Source organism: Melospiza georgiana, chromosome 9 (genome assembly GCF_028018845.1).
Source record: "Melospiza georgiana isolate bMelGeo1 chromosome 9, bMelGeo1.pri, whole genome shotgun sequence".
In the NCBI taxonomy this organism is placed as follows: Eukaryota; Metazoa; Chordata; class Aves; order Passeriformes; family Passerellidae; genus Melospiza; species Melospiza georgiana.
In genome coordinates this window covers 17,559,221-17,577,906 of record NC_080438.1, presented here as the reverse complement: position 1 = coordinate 17,577,906, position 18,686 = coordinate 17,559,221, and the positions used below count along the sequence as shown (strand labels likewise).

Sequence of the window (18,686 nt, the reverse complement as noted above, 5' to 3'; positions counted from 1 at the left end):
CAATAAGTTATTTCCAGAAAGCGTGTGAGAAAGTTTGCTACAAGAATGTAAACATCAGAAGGCCTAGAAAATCTTTAAAAATCAGGGTGGCACACGTGGCCCTCTGGCTGTGGCACTCACACCCCCGTCCCTGCAGCAGGAGCTGCCGGGCCCGGCTGGCAGCGCTCACCTTGGCGCTGTCCGGGAACTCCTCGGGGGCGCGGTGCAGCAGCACGTGGCCCTTGCTGGGCACGTTCAGGTAGATGCAGTTCGCTGCCGCGTCGTCAGGCACTGTCAGCTTGTCGTAGCGGTGGTCGCTCATCTGCTGCATGGTCTGCCAGGAGACAAAGGGCAGCTGTTTACATCAAATCAAGCAACCCCAAAGTAATGGGAGAACAGAAATAGCTAATTGTGATTGCCAAGGCAGTCAAGGGCCATTTTGCTATGCAGCAAGTACAGATATTTCCTTTCATCTCTGCCTTTATGGAAGAATCTACTAAACCTAACTGAAAAGAGCCGTAGAAAACCTTTGTGCAATGGTTCCTGCAAGCAGCAGGATTAAGCAGGGCACTTGGTAAGCATCCTCTGTGGGGTCTTTTCCTCGAGGATTGCACACTGAGTATGCAAAACTGCTCCTGATACTGACTGAGACTCTAGGTGCTCAGCACCTATTTAAAAAAAGCAACCACTGTTCAGTATTTATGTAATGAGTATGAATTAAACCAAACAGGACAGGAATGGTTCCCAGCTTGGATATCAGCCCAATCTTAATTCCTTTCAAGGACCTCTGTTCTGCCTTGCAGGCAGTTTCTCTTTCACTAAGCACCTGTGCTGAGGGGTGAGCAGGCACGTCTGTGCTAATCCTCGTTCCCAGGGGGACAGCACAATGCCTGCCTTGCACAGGAGAGCTGCTGGCCTGCAGAGGCTGGGGTATAAATACACAAATGTAGACCCTGGCTGGCTGGAATTTCAGAGACAGAGACTCTCAGGACACGACAAGCATGCAATCCCATGTTTTGGAGCAGATCCATTTTAGTAAGGATGGGAAAAGCCTGAAGACAAGATGCCTGATTCCCAGTTGTAGCATTCCAGCTTTACATCAGCTTCAGGCTCACAGAGACCAAGAATAACACAGAACTGAACAAGACTCAAAGTCCAAAACTTTGGTCCTACTGAAAGCCTAAGCAAACTGCAAGTGTTTCCATTTCTCCTCCAGCCCACCTGTGTGCCTACATACATGCAAAGATGCAAACAGAAAGAAAAAGCTTTTTTTTCAACTTAAAATATTCACATTAACAGTATCTTTAGAAAAACCTGGTCTTTTGTTAACAACATTTTTCAACTAAATTCCCTTCTCAGGGAGAACCCAGAGATTTATATCACACAGCAGAAAGCAGACTTCAATTTTAGGCACAGTTAAGTTTGCCATTAAGTTGCTTCTAAGGTCATTCATCTGTACTACTTCTCATTCATTAACGAAATACTACCAAGGAAATGTAGCTGATTCAGAACAGGGTCTACACAACATACTGGGAAGTAACAAAGAACTCATGCTTGCCCACACCTATGGTAAGTAATTCCTTTATAGGTCCACGTTTTTCATGTTCTAGCCTGAGTCATCCACATCCCGTGGAGAACATGAAACTCTCAACAAAGAATGCCATGCATTCTTGAGGAAGTGTTATCAGATTGTCATTTCTTGTTCCTTCTCATGTTATGAAACTTTCCCAAGTTCCCAAGGACACATCTACCTCCTTAAAAGGTTAATGTGATTCTCTGGGCAAAAGTCCTTGCACCTTTACTTCACAGGATGTAATTTTGTATTTTCGTATGCTTAGCACAGTTGATTTTCTTTTTTATAATTTTGTTTCTGTTATGTTGCCAGGATGAGTTTTATTCTGTTTCCTTGATGTTGCAGATGTCCTGCACCTAGTGTGGCTCTTCTACCTGGAAACCAGAGCCTCCACCTGCAGCTTCCCTTTTCCTTCCTATACAATGTTTTTGAGTCTTGACTAAGGAAACATTCGTTCAATCTGCACTAAAATACATGTATCAGTAGAAGAAAAGCCACTATGTCTGGATTTCACTAAGCTCACAAGCAGATGTTCTCTCTGCACTCCTTGTTGAAAACAGAATTTTGATATTGTAGGTTTTTGTAGGAACATCAGAAATACATTGTGAATCTCTGTGAAATGTTTCCATATGAAATGACGAAAGAATTCTTAAGCAGAAGGGTAAAGACAAGTCTCCCATTCATTTGCTTCTGCAAAATGCTGAAGTGGGAAATACACCAGAAAGCAGATAAAGGACAAGTGGCAGAGCCCCTGTGCCTCAAGGACCAGCTTTGGGATCCTGGGAGATGATGCCAAGGGCACATTAAAAGGACTGTTTTCAGTATTAAAAAGCACACAAACGGTGGTGGAATCAGCTCAGAAACAAATCAGAACGCCTGAGTGAGAAAGTGAGGCAAAGTAGCACAGGAGTTTGAGGACACAGCTGTGATAGTGGGACTGGGATCTCAGCTAGCTGGAACACCACCACAAGAAAGCTTTTATTACTAACTGGAGGTTTGACAACACAAGATTATTCTCTTCCTCAGCTCTTAAGATAAAAAGGAAATAATATTTGCAAGCTTTCATCGCTGTTATAACTATGCCTGACTGTTGCAGTAAAACTTCAAAAACCACTTACTTGAGAGAGTGCCCAGGCAATAACACCCCAAACCTGCCCCACAGGGAGGCTGTGGATGCAGCAGAAATGCACCAACATGACACAATCAGGGCACTTTGCAGACCCATGTGGTTTTCTGTATTTCTATTATGTGAAGTCATTAAGTACATGTGCCTGGCCAGATTGACTCCAGGGCAGAGAAAAGGAGATAAAAGCAAGGTCCTTTGATTGTATTTTCTATCAGATACATCCTAAAATATGATGCATTTATATACAGAGGCCTGGCTCTCTGTGCACAAACGTTGTACAACCAGCTGTGTTAAGAGCCAGGCATTTCCCGCGTGCCTCGTTTTTCTGGGAATTTTCCTCAGCCTAAAGAGGGTAATTTTCACTGCACATTCTCTCAGCCCTTAGTCATGCTTTCCTTATGTTGAAGTCATCCACATAGCCTAAAATGCCTCTCTATAGTTTTTTTACAGTGTGTCCTCAGACAACTGAGGTAATGGATAAGCTAAATAATCCTAACTATGAAGCAGCATTATACATGAAGGAAAAAGTGTATGTGTTTTGGGTCCATTATCTCTAACAGAACTAAGGTGACTGCATGCACTTTTAAAAGAGGCCAAGCCTAACTACAAATGTTCCCCCCTCCATGAGGAAGGCCCCAGTCTGAGCCCTGCTTCCTGCTCACTCTGGGACCTACTCACATCCAGATTGCTGCAGGACAGAGAGCGACCAAACCCACCTGCAATGCACATTTTTATCCCCAACTCCCCACAAGCAGAACCAAACACACACTGAATGTTCCTCCTGCTAACAGGGCATTGAGCACCACACTTAAATTGCCTGTGTGATGCTGACAGAGAAGCCCAGATTTCCAGGGTTTGATGTTTGTATTGATTAGCCACTGTTTTCCTGACTGCCAACACTTAAAAGAAAAATCAAACCTAAGCCCAAATGGAGCTGCACCCATAGGATCATTCCCTCACCAGCTTTCAGCTATCTTTTCTTAAATCCTTCAAGTCAAAGTATTCTTAAAAGAAAACTAGTCATGTCAAACTATTTAAGACAATTCTTGCATCCCACCTCTTTTCTTTCTTTCCAAGCACATTAAACTTCAGCCCATTTGACACTGATGCTTAAACAACTTTTGGCCTGGGATCCAAGAGAATGAAAGGTGTGAGAAAAGATTACACTATGTCAAGGTTTCACCTACAATGACAAAAATGAAGTATTTTTATGGTGCAGGGCAACTAAAACTGCTGAGAAGAATAACAGCAATAGGCTGGATGGGAGTTTGGAAGGTCAACATGTTTCTTTTCTCACTTGTCTGGGAAGAGTGTCAGGCTATGTCATCATGCAGCAAAGGCAAAAGATGAGGACAGGCACCTGACCAGTCCACTGCCATCTGGAGGGACAGCTGAGAAAGGTAAATTAGTGCTTGCAAATGGAAAATACTGCTGATTGCCAAATCTGCTTTTTAAAAATTCTCACAACACTCAGAAGAGCTTCTTTTTTAGTACTGCATGGGAGGGTGTCTCCAGTGTCAGGTGAGAGGTACCCACTTTTGCATCCCAACATAGGGAGTAGAGGTGACCAAGATTTGGTGAATGGTTTCCAGGACCTCAACTCATCAGCTATCATACAGAGTGATACCAGCTGCACATCACTTTACACTGAAACCAAAATTCATTCACTGATTTATTGCCCTGACTGTCCTTTGAGTTTCTTCCTCATTTCTTCATATTTAGAGAAACAACTGGCATGGAGAGAGAAAGCAGCAGCCTTTGGGTTCAGCACAAGAAAGTGCAGGACAGAGAGGAGCTGATGAGCTGTGCCACAATGCCAGGTGCCTCGTACAGGACTCAGCAGCTTCTCAGAGTTTCCTTAAACAAAGCAGTGACCATGAAACCCTTGGCTAGGCTGGCCAGAGGGGACAGAAGAGCAGAGCTGGAAAAGCCAGCAACCTTGCTGGAATGTCAAGATCTATCAGGAGTGTCTCCCCTGACATGCATACAGGCAGAAGAGACAACAGCGTAGTAGACTCAGTAGGAAGGGGCCATCACAGCCACTGTGAGCAGCATAAATCAAAGGAGAATGATCTAAGCCTCCTTGTCAGGCACTGAGAAGTCTGATAGGGATCCAGGACAGGACAGCCCAGGCCTACAGACACAAACCACATGAGGATCTCTGTGAAGCCAGCAGTGCCATGGTCAGCACGCCAGATTTCTCAGTCCATCCACGGCCAGAGTGCTGCTTTCATTTCCGCCCAACACCCACGGTCCCGGCAGCTGGGCTTTGGGCTTTGCCTCCCTGCTGCACCCTCCCAGTCACGTTTTCCAGAAGGAAGAGTTCTTACAAGCAGCCTCTCCCACCCTGCTCCTCGGCTTTTCCTGGCACAGGACACCTTTTGCATCACCACAGATGCGATGGGCACCGAGCGTCATTGGCGTGCACACCTGCACTGCTGTGTCCCCCTGAGCCGCCATCCCTCATGGCCACACTGTCCCCTGCCTGCCAGCTCTGCCAAGGACCATGCAAAGGGAAACCACGGCCTGACAAGGAGCAAAGGAAGCGGATTACGTGGGCTGTTGTTCTCAGTGCAGAAGGCAAGAGCACGAACATCCTGTCGTTTGGAACAGGAACCCAGGGAGAGAATGGTCAAAGGGAAAAAAAGAAGCAAAGAACAGAAACATGAGTCCCCATTTACGCACAGCACGTGACATCTCCTCAGTCAGCCTCTGACCCAGCTCCTGTGCCTTACTGGTGAGGAAAAACATGTACTGAAAGGGACACTTTGTCACCCTTTAAAAACCAACAAACAAACAAAAATGATTCATAAATAATCTCTAGTATATAAATATATACTTTTGAGTCTTTATATTCCAAAGATACTTCTGCACATATGCAAACTGAACAGCACTAACACTCAGATAAGTGCAGTGGCTATTACATCATCTAAAATTAATTCAAAGTAAAAGACAACGAGTTGACTTTTTAAGGTAGGAGGTCATCTGGCACTCAGTGAAGACCTACATCCTCTGAGATGGTAGGTACCCCTAATTAATAAAGTAATGAAGAATCCGAAGGAGATAAGGGAAAGTACATAGAATTTTATAAGTTGATTCATGTATTGATTGATTATAAATTGATTAATTTTACTCTCTACAAGGCTGAGAGAACCAAAGTCTCATTTTTTAATGTTTAGCTTAAAGGGGAAAGTTCCCAACACTTCTTTGTATTTCACTAAACTTTCTTTGTTCCCACATTACAAAAAAGTCAGCATTCATCTGCACTTTCTGCTAATTCCCTACCTGATGTCATCTTCTTTGGGTTATTAATATTAGTAATGATTTCCACAGCAACCCATTGTGATAGCATAAATAGAGGATTATGACTTCATGTGGGGAATAAGCAGAGGCACAAATGATGAATTCTTAAGGAAGAAGAGATAATGTTTTCATGCAAACTTGTGCATTACTAGAAAAGACAGTTGCTAGACAGACAATAGGAAAAGCAGATTTAGCTGAGCCTTTTCCTGCTGCATGGCAGTACAGACGGTTTTCTAAGAACACCAGAGAGATGAAGTTGTCCCTTAGGTGTCTGGAGGCATTTCTGTGGCAGAGCTGGGAACCCCTCTGCTTTATCCAGGCACTATAACCCTCCTGTCATGCAGGGAAACACTACTCAGCTCTTCAAAAGCTGGCACATTGCAGACACTTCAGTTACACAAGATGGAGTAAGAACAAAAGGCATTTAATCAAAGGAATGGGGGCAACTGCCAATGCGAGAACAACTCCTTGTGCTCAAGTGTTTAAAAGCTCTGCTCTGATCACAGCTTGGACAGACACCAAGGGCATAGTTACCCAAAAGGGACTCCTTTCTATATTATCCTTAAGATGTGGTTTTGATAAGCCTCTCTTGATCACTGTCAAAACAGCTGCATTATCAATAGCATCCCCCAGGGAATAATTTAGGGGAAGAATGAGCAGCTCCACTCCCAACAGAAGATACTGAATGAGGGAGTCAAGAACAAGGCAGGACAATCATGTCCAATCCTTTTTTTGAAAGTAGGAGGAACAAAGAGAGGTATATTGCTGAAGTCATGGCATTGCACTACTGCAGATATTCCAACAGAGTCCTGACCACAAAGAAATCCATTTAATAATGAGGCTGGACTCCAAGATACCAAGGACCAGCACCAAAGTGCAGATGTGACCACTGCTCTGGGTCCTGCTGGGACAAGTCTGTGAGGGGACATGAGGGGTTACTCTATCAGCTGCATCACCTGCTCTGTCTTGCACCCTGACTGGCAGTGCTGCTCAGTCCTGACATCTGCCACAGCCACACTGCCTCTGAATTAGCACACACTCTCTCAAGTGACCAACTGAAATCCCAGATGTTTCACATGCCACTCCCTTACTCCAGATCTCAGAGGAAACAGCCCAGACTCAGCTGACTGCAGGGCTGAGCCCAGGCCATATGGAGGGATGAGTGCCCTCCCTGCCAAGATCCATCAGCATTCCCCCCTCACCCTGCATCACCCCAGAGCAGTGCATGCACACCAAGGCTCTCCCTGCCAGTCCTGGGGGGACACCCCAGGGCTGCTCCTTTGGTCAATGCCTGCTACCAGAGCCTACCCAAAGGACAGACTCATTTCTCAACAGTGAGATGACAACCTTTTTAGTAGGAACTTGCTACAGATACAATCCACACTGCTTGCAAGGGAATAGTTGAGCTTGTCAAAGCCAGGAACAATATGTGTGACCCTCAAATGCTTTGGGATTACTACTGGATTATCCAAAGGGTGACAGAGATGGTCTGATCAAGGACTGTGTCCACAATCATCTGCTGCTGTCCAATCTTCACTCATCACAAAGTGGAGGGAAATTGTGCTCTGTATCAACCAATACAAACAGCCACAAATGTGTCTCTTCTGGATTTGGTATAGAGCAAGAGAATGCAGAAAGGAGTGTGCAACAGATGCTGTGTCACAGCTCCCATTGCCACCTTGCCTAGCTTTTGCCTTTGCTGCTGGAACCTGAACTGGATTATGTCCTGGGCCAGTTCCTGCTATTCTGCTGTCCCAACAGACCCCAGGGCTATGTCCCTTGTTGGGGAAAAGTGGTGCAGGGTGCTCATCTGCAGCACTGCCACATCAACTCCCTACACTGGGACTGGCACTGTCACAGCCCAAATCTGTCCTCATTCACGTTCACAGGAAAGGTCAGCAACTCTGGCAGTGCCTGATCATAGCCCAAAGGTGACATGTTTACAGGAAATCCTGACTTCTCCAAGGGACCTGAGAAATAATCCCAGGCTTCATCCTCTCAACAGCCATGGCTGATGTTCAAATGTGGAATTACATTTATGGAATTATAAACAGGTTTAACTACAAGAAGGAATTAAATGCATGCTGAAAACAGCAGAGGGAAGTTAAAGTTTAGATGTGATAGTCACCAGAGGCCCCAGTACTTTCTGCACTTAATCTGTCTCTTTCTTTCACCAAGTTTCCTCAAGTGCCACTTTTCAGCTGCAGTCCAAATAAATACACTACACTTGCCAAAACCTGAAGAGGATTTAATGGTTAAAATGTCATTTCTGATTTATTATCTGCTTCTAGCATGTGGTCTATTATCCTAAACTCTGTGGATTCATTTCCCAGCTCACTTGCAGAGCTTTACATTACACACACTGCACTGAACTCAAGATCAATTGCACTTGGCCATACGTGAGCACCAGATGCAATTTCTTTTTCTATTTTTGAAGTACTGTAAGGATACATAAGTTGCAGCAGTAAGAACAATCAAGAAAAATCTCTATTTCAAACAAGAATGTAAGCAGATAAACCCCAATTTAAATGTAAAATGTTAGAGTAGCACGATATAGCAGTTCTCTAGAAGCAGTTGCCTAACATGACATGTGAAAACAACTCAGTTACCAGAGATGGTTAAAGACAGCTCAGTCATCTTGCTTGTATGAGTGCATCTCCAGTCACAAAAAATGGCAACATGAAGGAGGAGTTAAAAATAACAAATTATTACAATAAAGGAGTGGCATGCTGGGCTGTGCCAGGCAACAGACTCGGCAGGAGCTCAGGGGACTGTACTGCCACAGACTCTGCTGGGTGACAGGAGCAGCTGACAGCACTGCTGCAGCTCAGCTCATCTGCTGAAATCCAGGGAACAGCTTTTAATTCCAAGTGTCAGTTCCTCCAAGATCCTCTTGCACTTTTATTTCCACAAGACTGCAAGAAGCTGATTGCAATTTTTTTCGCTTTGGTGGCAAGTAAACAAATACAAATACATTGTCAGAAAGCAAGAATTCAAATGTTAGGGGAAGCTGGTGATCAGCAGCACTGCAAATGCCATCATTTCCAAGACAGAAAATTTACCCATTTGTTTGCCAATAGTTTCTCATAGGAGATTTAGACTCCTGGACAAACAGCCAGATCCAACTCACTGGAACATGTCCTGGGTAACTCCATATGTTGCTGTGATATGGCTGCCTGATGTAACCTGTCAGGTCTCTAGGAGCATGAGAAGAGCACATGCCAGGGGACAAAACCCTCCTCCAGCCCAGAATCCCTAACCTCAGCTGGCAGGGTGTGAGCAAACATTATCCTCAGACACATGCAAATGTCCAGTGCAGAGAAACATACTGAAGGCTGACAGTTGATTTATTTTTAAAAATATATCCACCAACAATCAGAGACTGCTAGATTATCTTGGTAATTATCATGTCCTTTTAAAAATGTATTTGCTTATTACTTTACCTTGATTAATGCTGGTGTTTACTTGATGGTTAGTTACCAGCAATATTTGATCAAGTTAGACAAAAAATGCTTTTGGTTACAATGGCTAAATTGATGTTAACATGATTAACTGAGCAGTGCAGAAGGGTTTAATCAAACTGATGAGTTCTCAGATTAGCCCTGGCTCAAATTCAAATTGCAGCACTGAGCAACCAGTATTGTAGTTGAATTTTGCTCATGTTTATAAACACTGTATACAAGTGTAGGGCCTCCTCCTCCTTCTTTCATGACAGAACCTTTACTTCCCCTCTGTGAATTCTAAAAGATAAGTTTCCTCATGGCAACATCTGAAGTAAATATCTCCACTGGTCTGACTATATCTCCTTCCTCCCTTTTAACACCAAATTATCAGATTTTTAGTCTAAAAAGCTGTAAATAATAACCTGCCTATTCTGTTTATTTCCATTAAGATAAATGAAGTTAAATCAACATCACGATTCTCTTGCCTGACAGAGACATTCTTTTTGGTTTGCACACACAGGAGACCCTAACATGAAGTTGTTGTTTCCTCTTTCACTGATCTATGTGTATTTTAAAATTCCAGCATCCTTCAGCAGATATTTTAAAAAGAGCAGAAAGAGATGTGCTGTTTAGAATATTTCTTTAGGTGCTTTACCTTGAGGGCTTTCTGTGCAGCTTCACTTGATCCGATAGCAATCAAGTTTGGTCCAGCCATGCTGCAAAAGCTCTTCAGATGCAAAGAATCATGAACAGGGACTGTGGAGACAGCATAATCCTGTATGGGAGTAAAGAAGGGTGCTATAAATATTTTTAAGTGTCCTAGTTCCATAATTATATGGAGACATTCCATAATTAATTTTACTCTCTGCAAATTATCTACCCCGGGGCACAGTGTCAACAGTTTAAGTATGACACTCTCCTCTGGACCAGCTTGTATTGTCTGGAGACTGACATAAAATCTAGAACATGTTTCAAATACTTCTATCGTTGCAACCATAAAGAAATACATTGAAATGCTTAATTAAACAGTAGGTACATAAAACCTCTCCAGGAACCAGCAATAAGAACACAGGGCTGATACATGAGAACATGAAGAACGTGAGTGTTTATGTGCTCTCAAAAAATAACAGCCTCCCACTATCCAACTAATTGTTATGCAGCAATCTCACATTTCAGATCCAACTTCAGCATCTATCACTTTACAGGATGCTCAAACCTTTCAGCAACTTGGACCTTTGGGGTTCTTTAAATTAGGTCTTAAATAAAGTACACGAGTATGACAAACATCTTAGCCAGTACAACTGTTCAATTAGCTCAGTGAATGACAGCTCCTATTTCCTGTGGCATGAAGGAATCTACAAACCTTAAATGTGTCAGCCAGAATTTCTGCACCACGTTGATTTGTCCGCCTGGAGAGACCTACGAAAAATTCTCTGCCTGGAATGAAAAATCAGACTAGCTTTAGAGACATTCTGAAGCAATCTTTCAAAGATTTTCATGTTATATGTTTCTCTTCTCAAGATGAGTATTTAAACTGAAAATTCAGCATAAAAGAATGCAACCTGCAATTGTGAGCTGACAATCTAAAGCAATTAATCCTTTGCCAGAAGAGATATTTAACCAGAAGCATAAATAGCTTCCTCTTCTCAATCTCTCCAGTGGTCATTGGGTCAGGAAAGACAACAGCTGGGCTGGATTAGTACACCACTGATTAACCATTTCCCTCTCCCTTTGAGATTTCCTCTGGTCTCAAGGCAGATCTGCAGTCATTAGCATCCTCCAGCACCAGAGAAAATCAGCGCTGGATCTGCACTGCCTGAGGAAGGCCTCCCTTGCTGGCCTGCCTCTGTAGGAGACCCTTCTTTCCCTGTGGTGCTCCAAGGCAGGCAGGCAGCCTCCTGTGATGCTGATCAAAACAAACAGGCTCATTCAGCACGGGCAGGGAGCAGCCCTGTGTGCAGCCAATGGGAGGAAATGCCTAATGGGTTTAATGACATAAAAAACACAGGCAGTATCTTCATCTTTGAAGTCAGCCATGCATGTAAGGCTCATGACATCTGACAGGCAACTCTACCACATCCTTGATAAAGTAATTTTTTTTTTTTCCATTTAATTCATTGAACTAGTGACAATTGTCTGCATCAAGCTTTTACAAGTCCTAAAAATGAGTCTGGTGAATGTTAGCTGCTTGTAATAAGAAATATGAAACAACCCCAGACAGCTGACTACTGAAAGCATTTTTCTTATTGGCACTTTACAAGCTAAAATAAAATCTGTATGCACAGTGCTGTTCTTTGTAGTGTGTGTACTGCTACTCCATTTATTCAGGTATTAGGCAGGACACTGAAGGCTCCACTGAGAACTCATCTCTCAGCAACCTTCGTGACATTTAGCAAACAACAGATTCAGCAAACCACAGGAATGACATTTTATTATGTTGCTATCAGACAACATGCAGTCTTTAAGGCAGCCAGAACATGTAAACAGCAAATTCACTCCCTGTGATTATTATACCTGTAAATAAGACATCTCCACCATCCAAGGTTGCGTTTTCATCCACCATCTCAACTATATTAAGGTTGAGACTTTCCAGTGCTCTCTTCATGGCTTCAACCTGTTTAAAAGAAAGTTATTAAGGACATATTGTACTGTTGAAATTTTTTTTTAAACCTGCCAGAAATACATATAATTAATAAGAATTAAAGCCTTTTAATGCACCTTTAGCAAGATGGGTGGCAGGGTCCTTCGTGGCCCTGCCCATCACAGCTCCCCACCTGTGGTCAGAGGCCTCTGTGGTCTGGGGGATGGGTTGGCAAGGGGCACAGATCAGGCTCTTGTCTTTGCAGTGCAGCATTCAGGAGGCACAGACAAGTGCTCCAAAGCACATGTTAAGTCCAGTCCCTCTGCACAGCAATATCCTCTTGCAAACCTTGTCCCTCAGATTTGGGCCAGAAGAAGCAGCAGCAGAGGAGTGAGGTTCATTCCTTCCACTCTGCTCAGACACAGGAGGTGGCTCTGCCAGCCACAGAGGTGCCAGCTCTACCCCAAGCCCCTCTTCAGCCCAAAGGAAAAAAAATCCCCTAGTCAGTAAATGTTCAAATTCCTTATGGCTTTGCAATTTTACTAGGCACTAGTTCTTGCATGTTTGAGCTACCCTGCTTCAGAATCACAAGACATTTCATGCCTATACATTGTGGGGCATCCTGCTTGCTAAAGTCAGAGCCTGTTTCCTGCTGAAAGAAGCTTGTGTCAGGAGCAGGGAATGCAGCTTCAGTAGGTTCCTTCTTTCCCACTAAGGGCTGCTGAGGATGCCTAAAGCAGAATCTGTTTCTATAGAGGCTCATATCACTTGCCATCCAGAACAGGGGCTGTGCTCAAACAGCATCACTGTGGTGCCTTGTAAGGCAAAAGAAGAACCTACACACAACCAACGACTCACCAAAAGCATAAGCCTATAACTTGCAGAATGTCCATAAAAATAAGAGCTAATCCACAGAAATGTGAACTTAATCCCACACAGGGGCATCTGCATGTTCAGTGAAACTTCCCCACCATGGTTAACTAGAGGTGGCCAGAAAGCATGAATAAACATGGCAAACACAGTGAACTCCTTTTATATTCTGCATGTCCCACAGATCACTCATCTATTTAAGGGGCTAAATTAAGCATTTCTAGAAAAACCACATGAAGCTAAAACAAGTGACACCATACTAGTCTTCCAGCACTGTACAACAAGAGAGGCAGTCCCAGCAGCCCTGCTCCTGGGCTCTGCCTAACTACCCTTGCCACAGCAGGAAGGACACCTGATGGTGACAGGTCCTTCACTCTCACTGTAGCAGCCTCAGCACAAGAGCAGCACACAGTTTGGCTGACACCTTCCTAAGAGCAGTGCTGGCTTCAGGGAATAAGGAAAGAGCCAGACATGATCCACCTAAGCTTCCTTTTCCTGCTCATTTTCCATGACCTGGCAATGTGGCATTTGTGAGTGATCTCATTAACCCTGAGCCCTAAAGGCAAGGGCAGGTGCCCATGGGCTTGCCAGGACAGGTGATGTGGGTCTGTGTGGGATACACTGGGGGCAGCACTTTATCCAGGCCTCATCTGCTCTCTGGAGGTTTCTCTTCTCCTCTAGCATCTTCTCACTCTCCAGTCACTGGACAGAAAAAACCCTGGACAAGCACACTGTTAAAGTAGGTGCCTCAGCTAAAATTTGTGAAGGACAGAGACAGATCTTTGTGCCACCTGCAGAACTCTGATGGGTTATAGTGCAACTCAGAACTGTATGCAGGGGGTTTCTGATAGCAAGGGATGCACAGAGAACTATCTAAGGCCTTGGCATGCAGCCTGGAATGAGCCTACAGCATGCCATTTACAAGTAACACTTCTCTTTTGCTCCTCTGTCTTTCATCTGATGTTAAAATGACTTCAGGCAGAAACCTGGCATTCAAGAGTCTCCAGGCTTAGCAGAAAGGCTTCATCTTCCTTAGTGTTGTTGTTTAACCTCCAGCATTCTTTAAAATTAGGTTTATAATGTGGATTGGACACACATGGTGTTTTACAAATAAATGGGGAACAGCTGAGGTAATATTGGAAAACTGCTGTTGTACAAACATGGCAACATTTCATAACATCCCTGTGCTGAGAGTAGAAAGATTTCTTTTGTCTGTGAAGCCCAGTGAGTTTTACTGCGCAGGTGCTACATGCATAAGAGTCAATGGAACCCAAAGAAGAAAACAATTGTTTAATATGGAATAATGGAGATGCAGCATGATAAAAGCAGGGCTCCATTCCAAGAACACAGATTCACTCTTTTGTGCTGACATGAGGCAGACAGGCAAACTCCCCATTGGGACACCAGTCACAGGCAGATAGAAATAAATAATAAATAAATAAATAATAAAGAAAGAAAGAAATAAAACCATCAGATGGGAGTATTTAAGGCAGAAGGCCAAATGACAATGAAAAACAGCTTCACCCAGCCTGTTGCATGGTCACCCATCTCCAATTAATCTACAACCTGTTGCAGCTTCCAAAGCCAAAACACCAGGAAGAGAAAGCCTTTCAGGAGATGTGCTGCTGGGCAGGTGCTCCCAGCAGAAGCTGTCTGGGCTGCCAGAGAAAATCCAGCCAGGGGCTGCCCTGCCATGCCCCCACTCCCCACAGCACTCCTGCCCTCCTCCCTGACCACGTCTCCAGAAGCAGAAGCATCAGCAGAGCCATGGATGTTCCTGTGGTACGTGTTAGGAATATCATTCAACATCCCTTGCTTGTGTAAAACAGAAGTCTCAAATTACTCTTTTTTTTTTTCCTATAGGCCAACACCAGAAACTTCAATCAGTTGAAGCAGAGATGAAAAAAGCACAAAAGATGAAGAAGACTGAACAGAAAATTTGACATTATTAAAAAGACAACTGAAAAGAAAACTCCATAAAGAAGCACACTTGTAAATAAAGGATTCCAGAAAAACAACCAGGACTGAATAGCCCATCTGCTGAATTTCCTGTAGAGGGGACAGCACAGACTCACATGATCCCCTCTATAGATCTCTAAAGCCATCCTGCAGAATTCCTGAGCTGGGTCTCCAACACAGCATTGTCTATGGAATGTCTTTGACACAGTCCCACCTTGGAAACAGCACATGCAGCATTCAGAGCTGGGTTAGCACGGGGTAAAGTCCACACAAGCAGCTTGAGTCTTTATCTCATCACTGCGAAAGGGATTCTACAGCTTGGCTCCCTCCTTAAACCTTCCCACATCATGAAGTACTGTGCTACTTTCTAACAGAGCTTCCACAGATGGGAACGAGATACAATCTCAAGCTAAAGATGGACAGATGATTGATATCCTCAAGGAAGATGTTTTAAAAAGGGATGTAGGAAAGAGGGTTGGTTTTACAAAGCCCTCTATTCTGCTCACACTTTATGCTCTCCAAATAACCGATAGCCATTTTTTGAAGTGTTTTTCATTCATTATGAATAAAAAGACTAATTCACAGAGCAACCTTTGATGTATAAACAAATAACCACCTCTTGCTTTTTTCTGGGAAAGAACTAAAAAACAGTGAATGGAAAAGTCCCCTGTGGAACCACAGTTACCCAGGAGACACCAGTAAAATACACAAAATATTTGGACACTACCTGATTACAAGCATTGTCACCATGAAGAAGACTTACATTGCTTGCTCTTTTAGAAGCAGCCAAGAGGAAAAGTCACCTTCCCTCACTTTATCTCCTTTATTTGAAAACTAAAATCCCAGGTAGTCAGAAATGTTGCACACAAAGAGAGCACTCATCTGCAACCTTTCAGATTTCTGTACCTTATTATCTCAGGTCAGCTTAAGGTTTGTAACGTGATATTGGGTTTCATTGTACGTGTATCCATTAGTACATGGGCTGAGTGTTAAAGCTTGTATGCTTTGTGCAGTGATATTTTTCTAATAAGCACATTCCTAGTGTGAGATGGGATGTGTCTAATCCATATCAAAGCTGATTGAGAGACAATGGGCTCCAGCCAGCTCAGCTCTGTTTCAAGGAAGGAGGACAATAACTGCGTTTGACATTTATAAAAATCTAATTTCCTCGTGCTTTAAAAATGGAACTCATTACCCTTCGGACTGGTGCCTTCCACCAATTACTGTAAGTAATGTGTGGGGACTTTTTCCTTCTCTATATTAGTACTTGATGCACTCTAAACATAGGCTGCTTCCTAAATTATTTACTGGTCTCCTGTGCACTAACCATATTATGGGATTTATGTTATTGACAGAAGAAGGAAATTATCTTTTCAAAAGACAGTGGAAACAGGGGAATGATTTTGCAAGCCACCATCTCACACCTGCCAAGAGCAGGGCAGCTTTTCCCCTGGGTAGTGGGGCCATGGGTGAGGCGCCACTCAGGCTCCCAAAATGTCCCCTGGGCAGGGGCACAGCTGGGGCTTGGCAGAGGCTGCAGATGGTATCAAATCAGGCATCTTCTAATGACTGCAGTGACTGATCTGCCTTTGTCTCCAAGCTCTTGGTGAAAGAGGGAAGGTGCCTCCAGCCCTGGCTTAAAGAAAAGGATGCAGAGGGATTCGGAGGGCAGAAGACCATCCCATGATCCAGAGGTGAAATGAGGTTTCTAAGCTAGCAAAACTCAGCTCCCTGTGCTCACAGCTCAGCTCTCCGGAGACCAACAAAAAGGGCTCTCAGTCCAAGACACACTACTGCACTGTCTCCTGAAAGTTTACATCCACCATCCCTTTCTCCAGCTTGTTAAATCACAAATACTGCATTTCAGACTTTACTTCATTGTGTTTTAAGCAGGCATTCATAGCTGTGCAAATCAAATGTCAGACCTAACATACGCAAAAGTTAGACCATAATAATCTCAAAGGTGATTATTTCTGGAGCCATTAGCTCTGAGTTCACAAAGTGCCACTGTCCATATATAGTACATTTTTCAGCAAGGTTCTGAATAAAGGCTATAAACAGAGATGGACAGATCTGGGGCCAGGACAGGGTAGACTTCAGTTTTGCAAAACCAGATACCAATGTTGGTCGTAATCCATGTTCTTGCCTGCCTGAATCTGCTCCATTTGGACATGAGGGAAGTCTGTCTCCTGATGATAAGCACTGCCCTTCTGGACCTGCACAGGCTTCAAAGAAAATAAAGCAGTGCTGCAGTAGTTTTGAGGGGTTTTGAGAAGAAAAACCCACTCCTGGTTGTTTTCTTGCTTTAAGTGGGTCAGATGCACACCCTCGTGCATATTGATCTCAGAAATTTGTGGGATGTTGGTTGTGGCAGAGTTTCCAACTCACTTTCCCAGTGTTGATACCAGAAAGGGCCTTGGCTCTTGAAAGCTCATCAGGAAAAGAGCGTAAGAACAAGATGCTCCAGAACTGCTATTCAATGAAGGTCATGCAGTAAGAGTGTGTTAAGAGCAAGACAAAAAGGGTAGCTCTGTCCTACAAACAGCCACCAGCACACCCTGGTAAGGACATGCTGTACCTGCCATTCCCACTTCCACCAGCTGACAGGTTTGCTTTGGCAATGAAGCTCCCTTTTCATCCACACTGGGCCTTTGTGTCCACCCCACTGCCTCTCTTGAGAAGGGGAAAAAAAGGAAAAGGCCAGCAGTGGCCTGGTCCCAGAGTGGATCAGCACTGCTCAGCAGTGCTCCCAGATGCCATGGGTGGCTATGCTGCTCCCAGACACCCACACAAATCACATCTGCTCTGCTCAGCTCTGAGCAATCCGAGCATGACCTCACTAAACTGGGCTGAACATCACATACCCAGAAAAAGGTTTTTTTGGCCTTTCAGCTGATGATAGCCTGCCACTCTGCCAACATGGAGGTCCAAGGTCAAGCCCTTACCAGGTGGTGGGGTGGTTACACAGCAGCATCAATCAGCCTCTCCTGGCTCAGGGGCTGTGCCAAAATACCAACCAGCACAGCCTGTCCTCAAGCCTCAACCATTTTTCATCAAACAAGGGCAGAGAAGGGACAAGGAAGAACACCAAGGGACTCCTGAACTGTACTCTCAAGGAGATGACAGCTTGTTAGCTTCTCCTCATACACAGATCCCACACTAATGCCTCTAGATTTCAGCTCTAAGATGGTCTCATGCTTAATCAAAGCTTGCACCAAAAGCAGGTGCAGTTTCTGGCACAGTTTTGGGTGTTTATGAACCATGGAGTTCAGAAAGGACCAGAGATAATGATCCCATTTGTTACTGCCCATGCACTCCTAATTATGGATCCAAACCCACTTAGTGCCCTCCTCCTGCACCAGTCTCAAGGGATGTGCTGATGTTCCTGGTGCAGAGTGGCCACTGCCCCAGGAGAGCACCCTGAGACTGGGCTGAGCACAGAACCATGCCAGGGACTAACAGGGAAAGGGGCACATGGAAAAAGCTGGACCAGGGCACCACAGAGAGGGACTGGCACATGCAGGAAAACCAGAATAAGGGGTTCCTTGTCCTAGAAAAGCTTCTTGATCAAGCAAGAAGGGAGCTTCAATCTGACTGATCTCAGGAATTCAAGCAGCAACCTCCTCTTCCACATATGTACAGTTAAAACATAATTAATCTGGTTGTCCTTTGAACATTTTGTGTTTTAATATCTAAGCAGAACTGAGGTGTTTACAGGAGTAAAACATGCCTGGGTTTCTCCTTCCCCTCTTTCACCATTTACCCTTTAAAATCAAGAACACTATTTCCCATAAAGCAGGAGCCAGCAAGCAGCTCACTACAAAAAGTTGGGCTGAAATTTCAACCCACAGC

The 18,686-nt window shown here is 44.1% G+C and overlaps 1 protein-coding gene across 1 annotated transcript in view; it reads right to left on the bottom strand.

Annotated features, from left to right (window-relative positions):
- Window positions 1-18,686, bottom strand: part of DDAH1 (dimethylarginine dimethylaminohydrolase 1) — a 56,367-nt gene that overhangs the window by 4,891 nt on the left and 32,790 nt on the right. The window contains exons 2-5 of the mRNA XM_058030383.1: window positions 11,939-12,038; window positions 10,788-10,861; window positions 10,080-10,199; window positions 170-313 (exon numbers count right to left, since the gene is read on the bottom strand). Coding sequence (XP_057886366.1) covers window positions 170-313; window positions 10,080-10,199; window positions 10,788-10,861; window positions 11,939-12,038 — 438 coding nt within the window. The remainder of the gene's footprint in view (window positions 1-169; window positions 314-10,079; window positions 10,200-10,787; window positions 10,862-11,938; window positions 12,039-18,686) is intronic.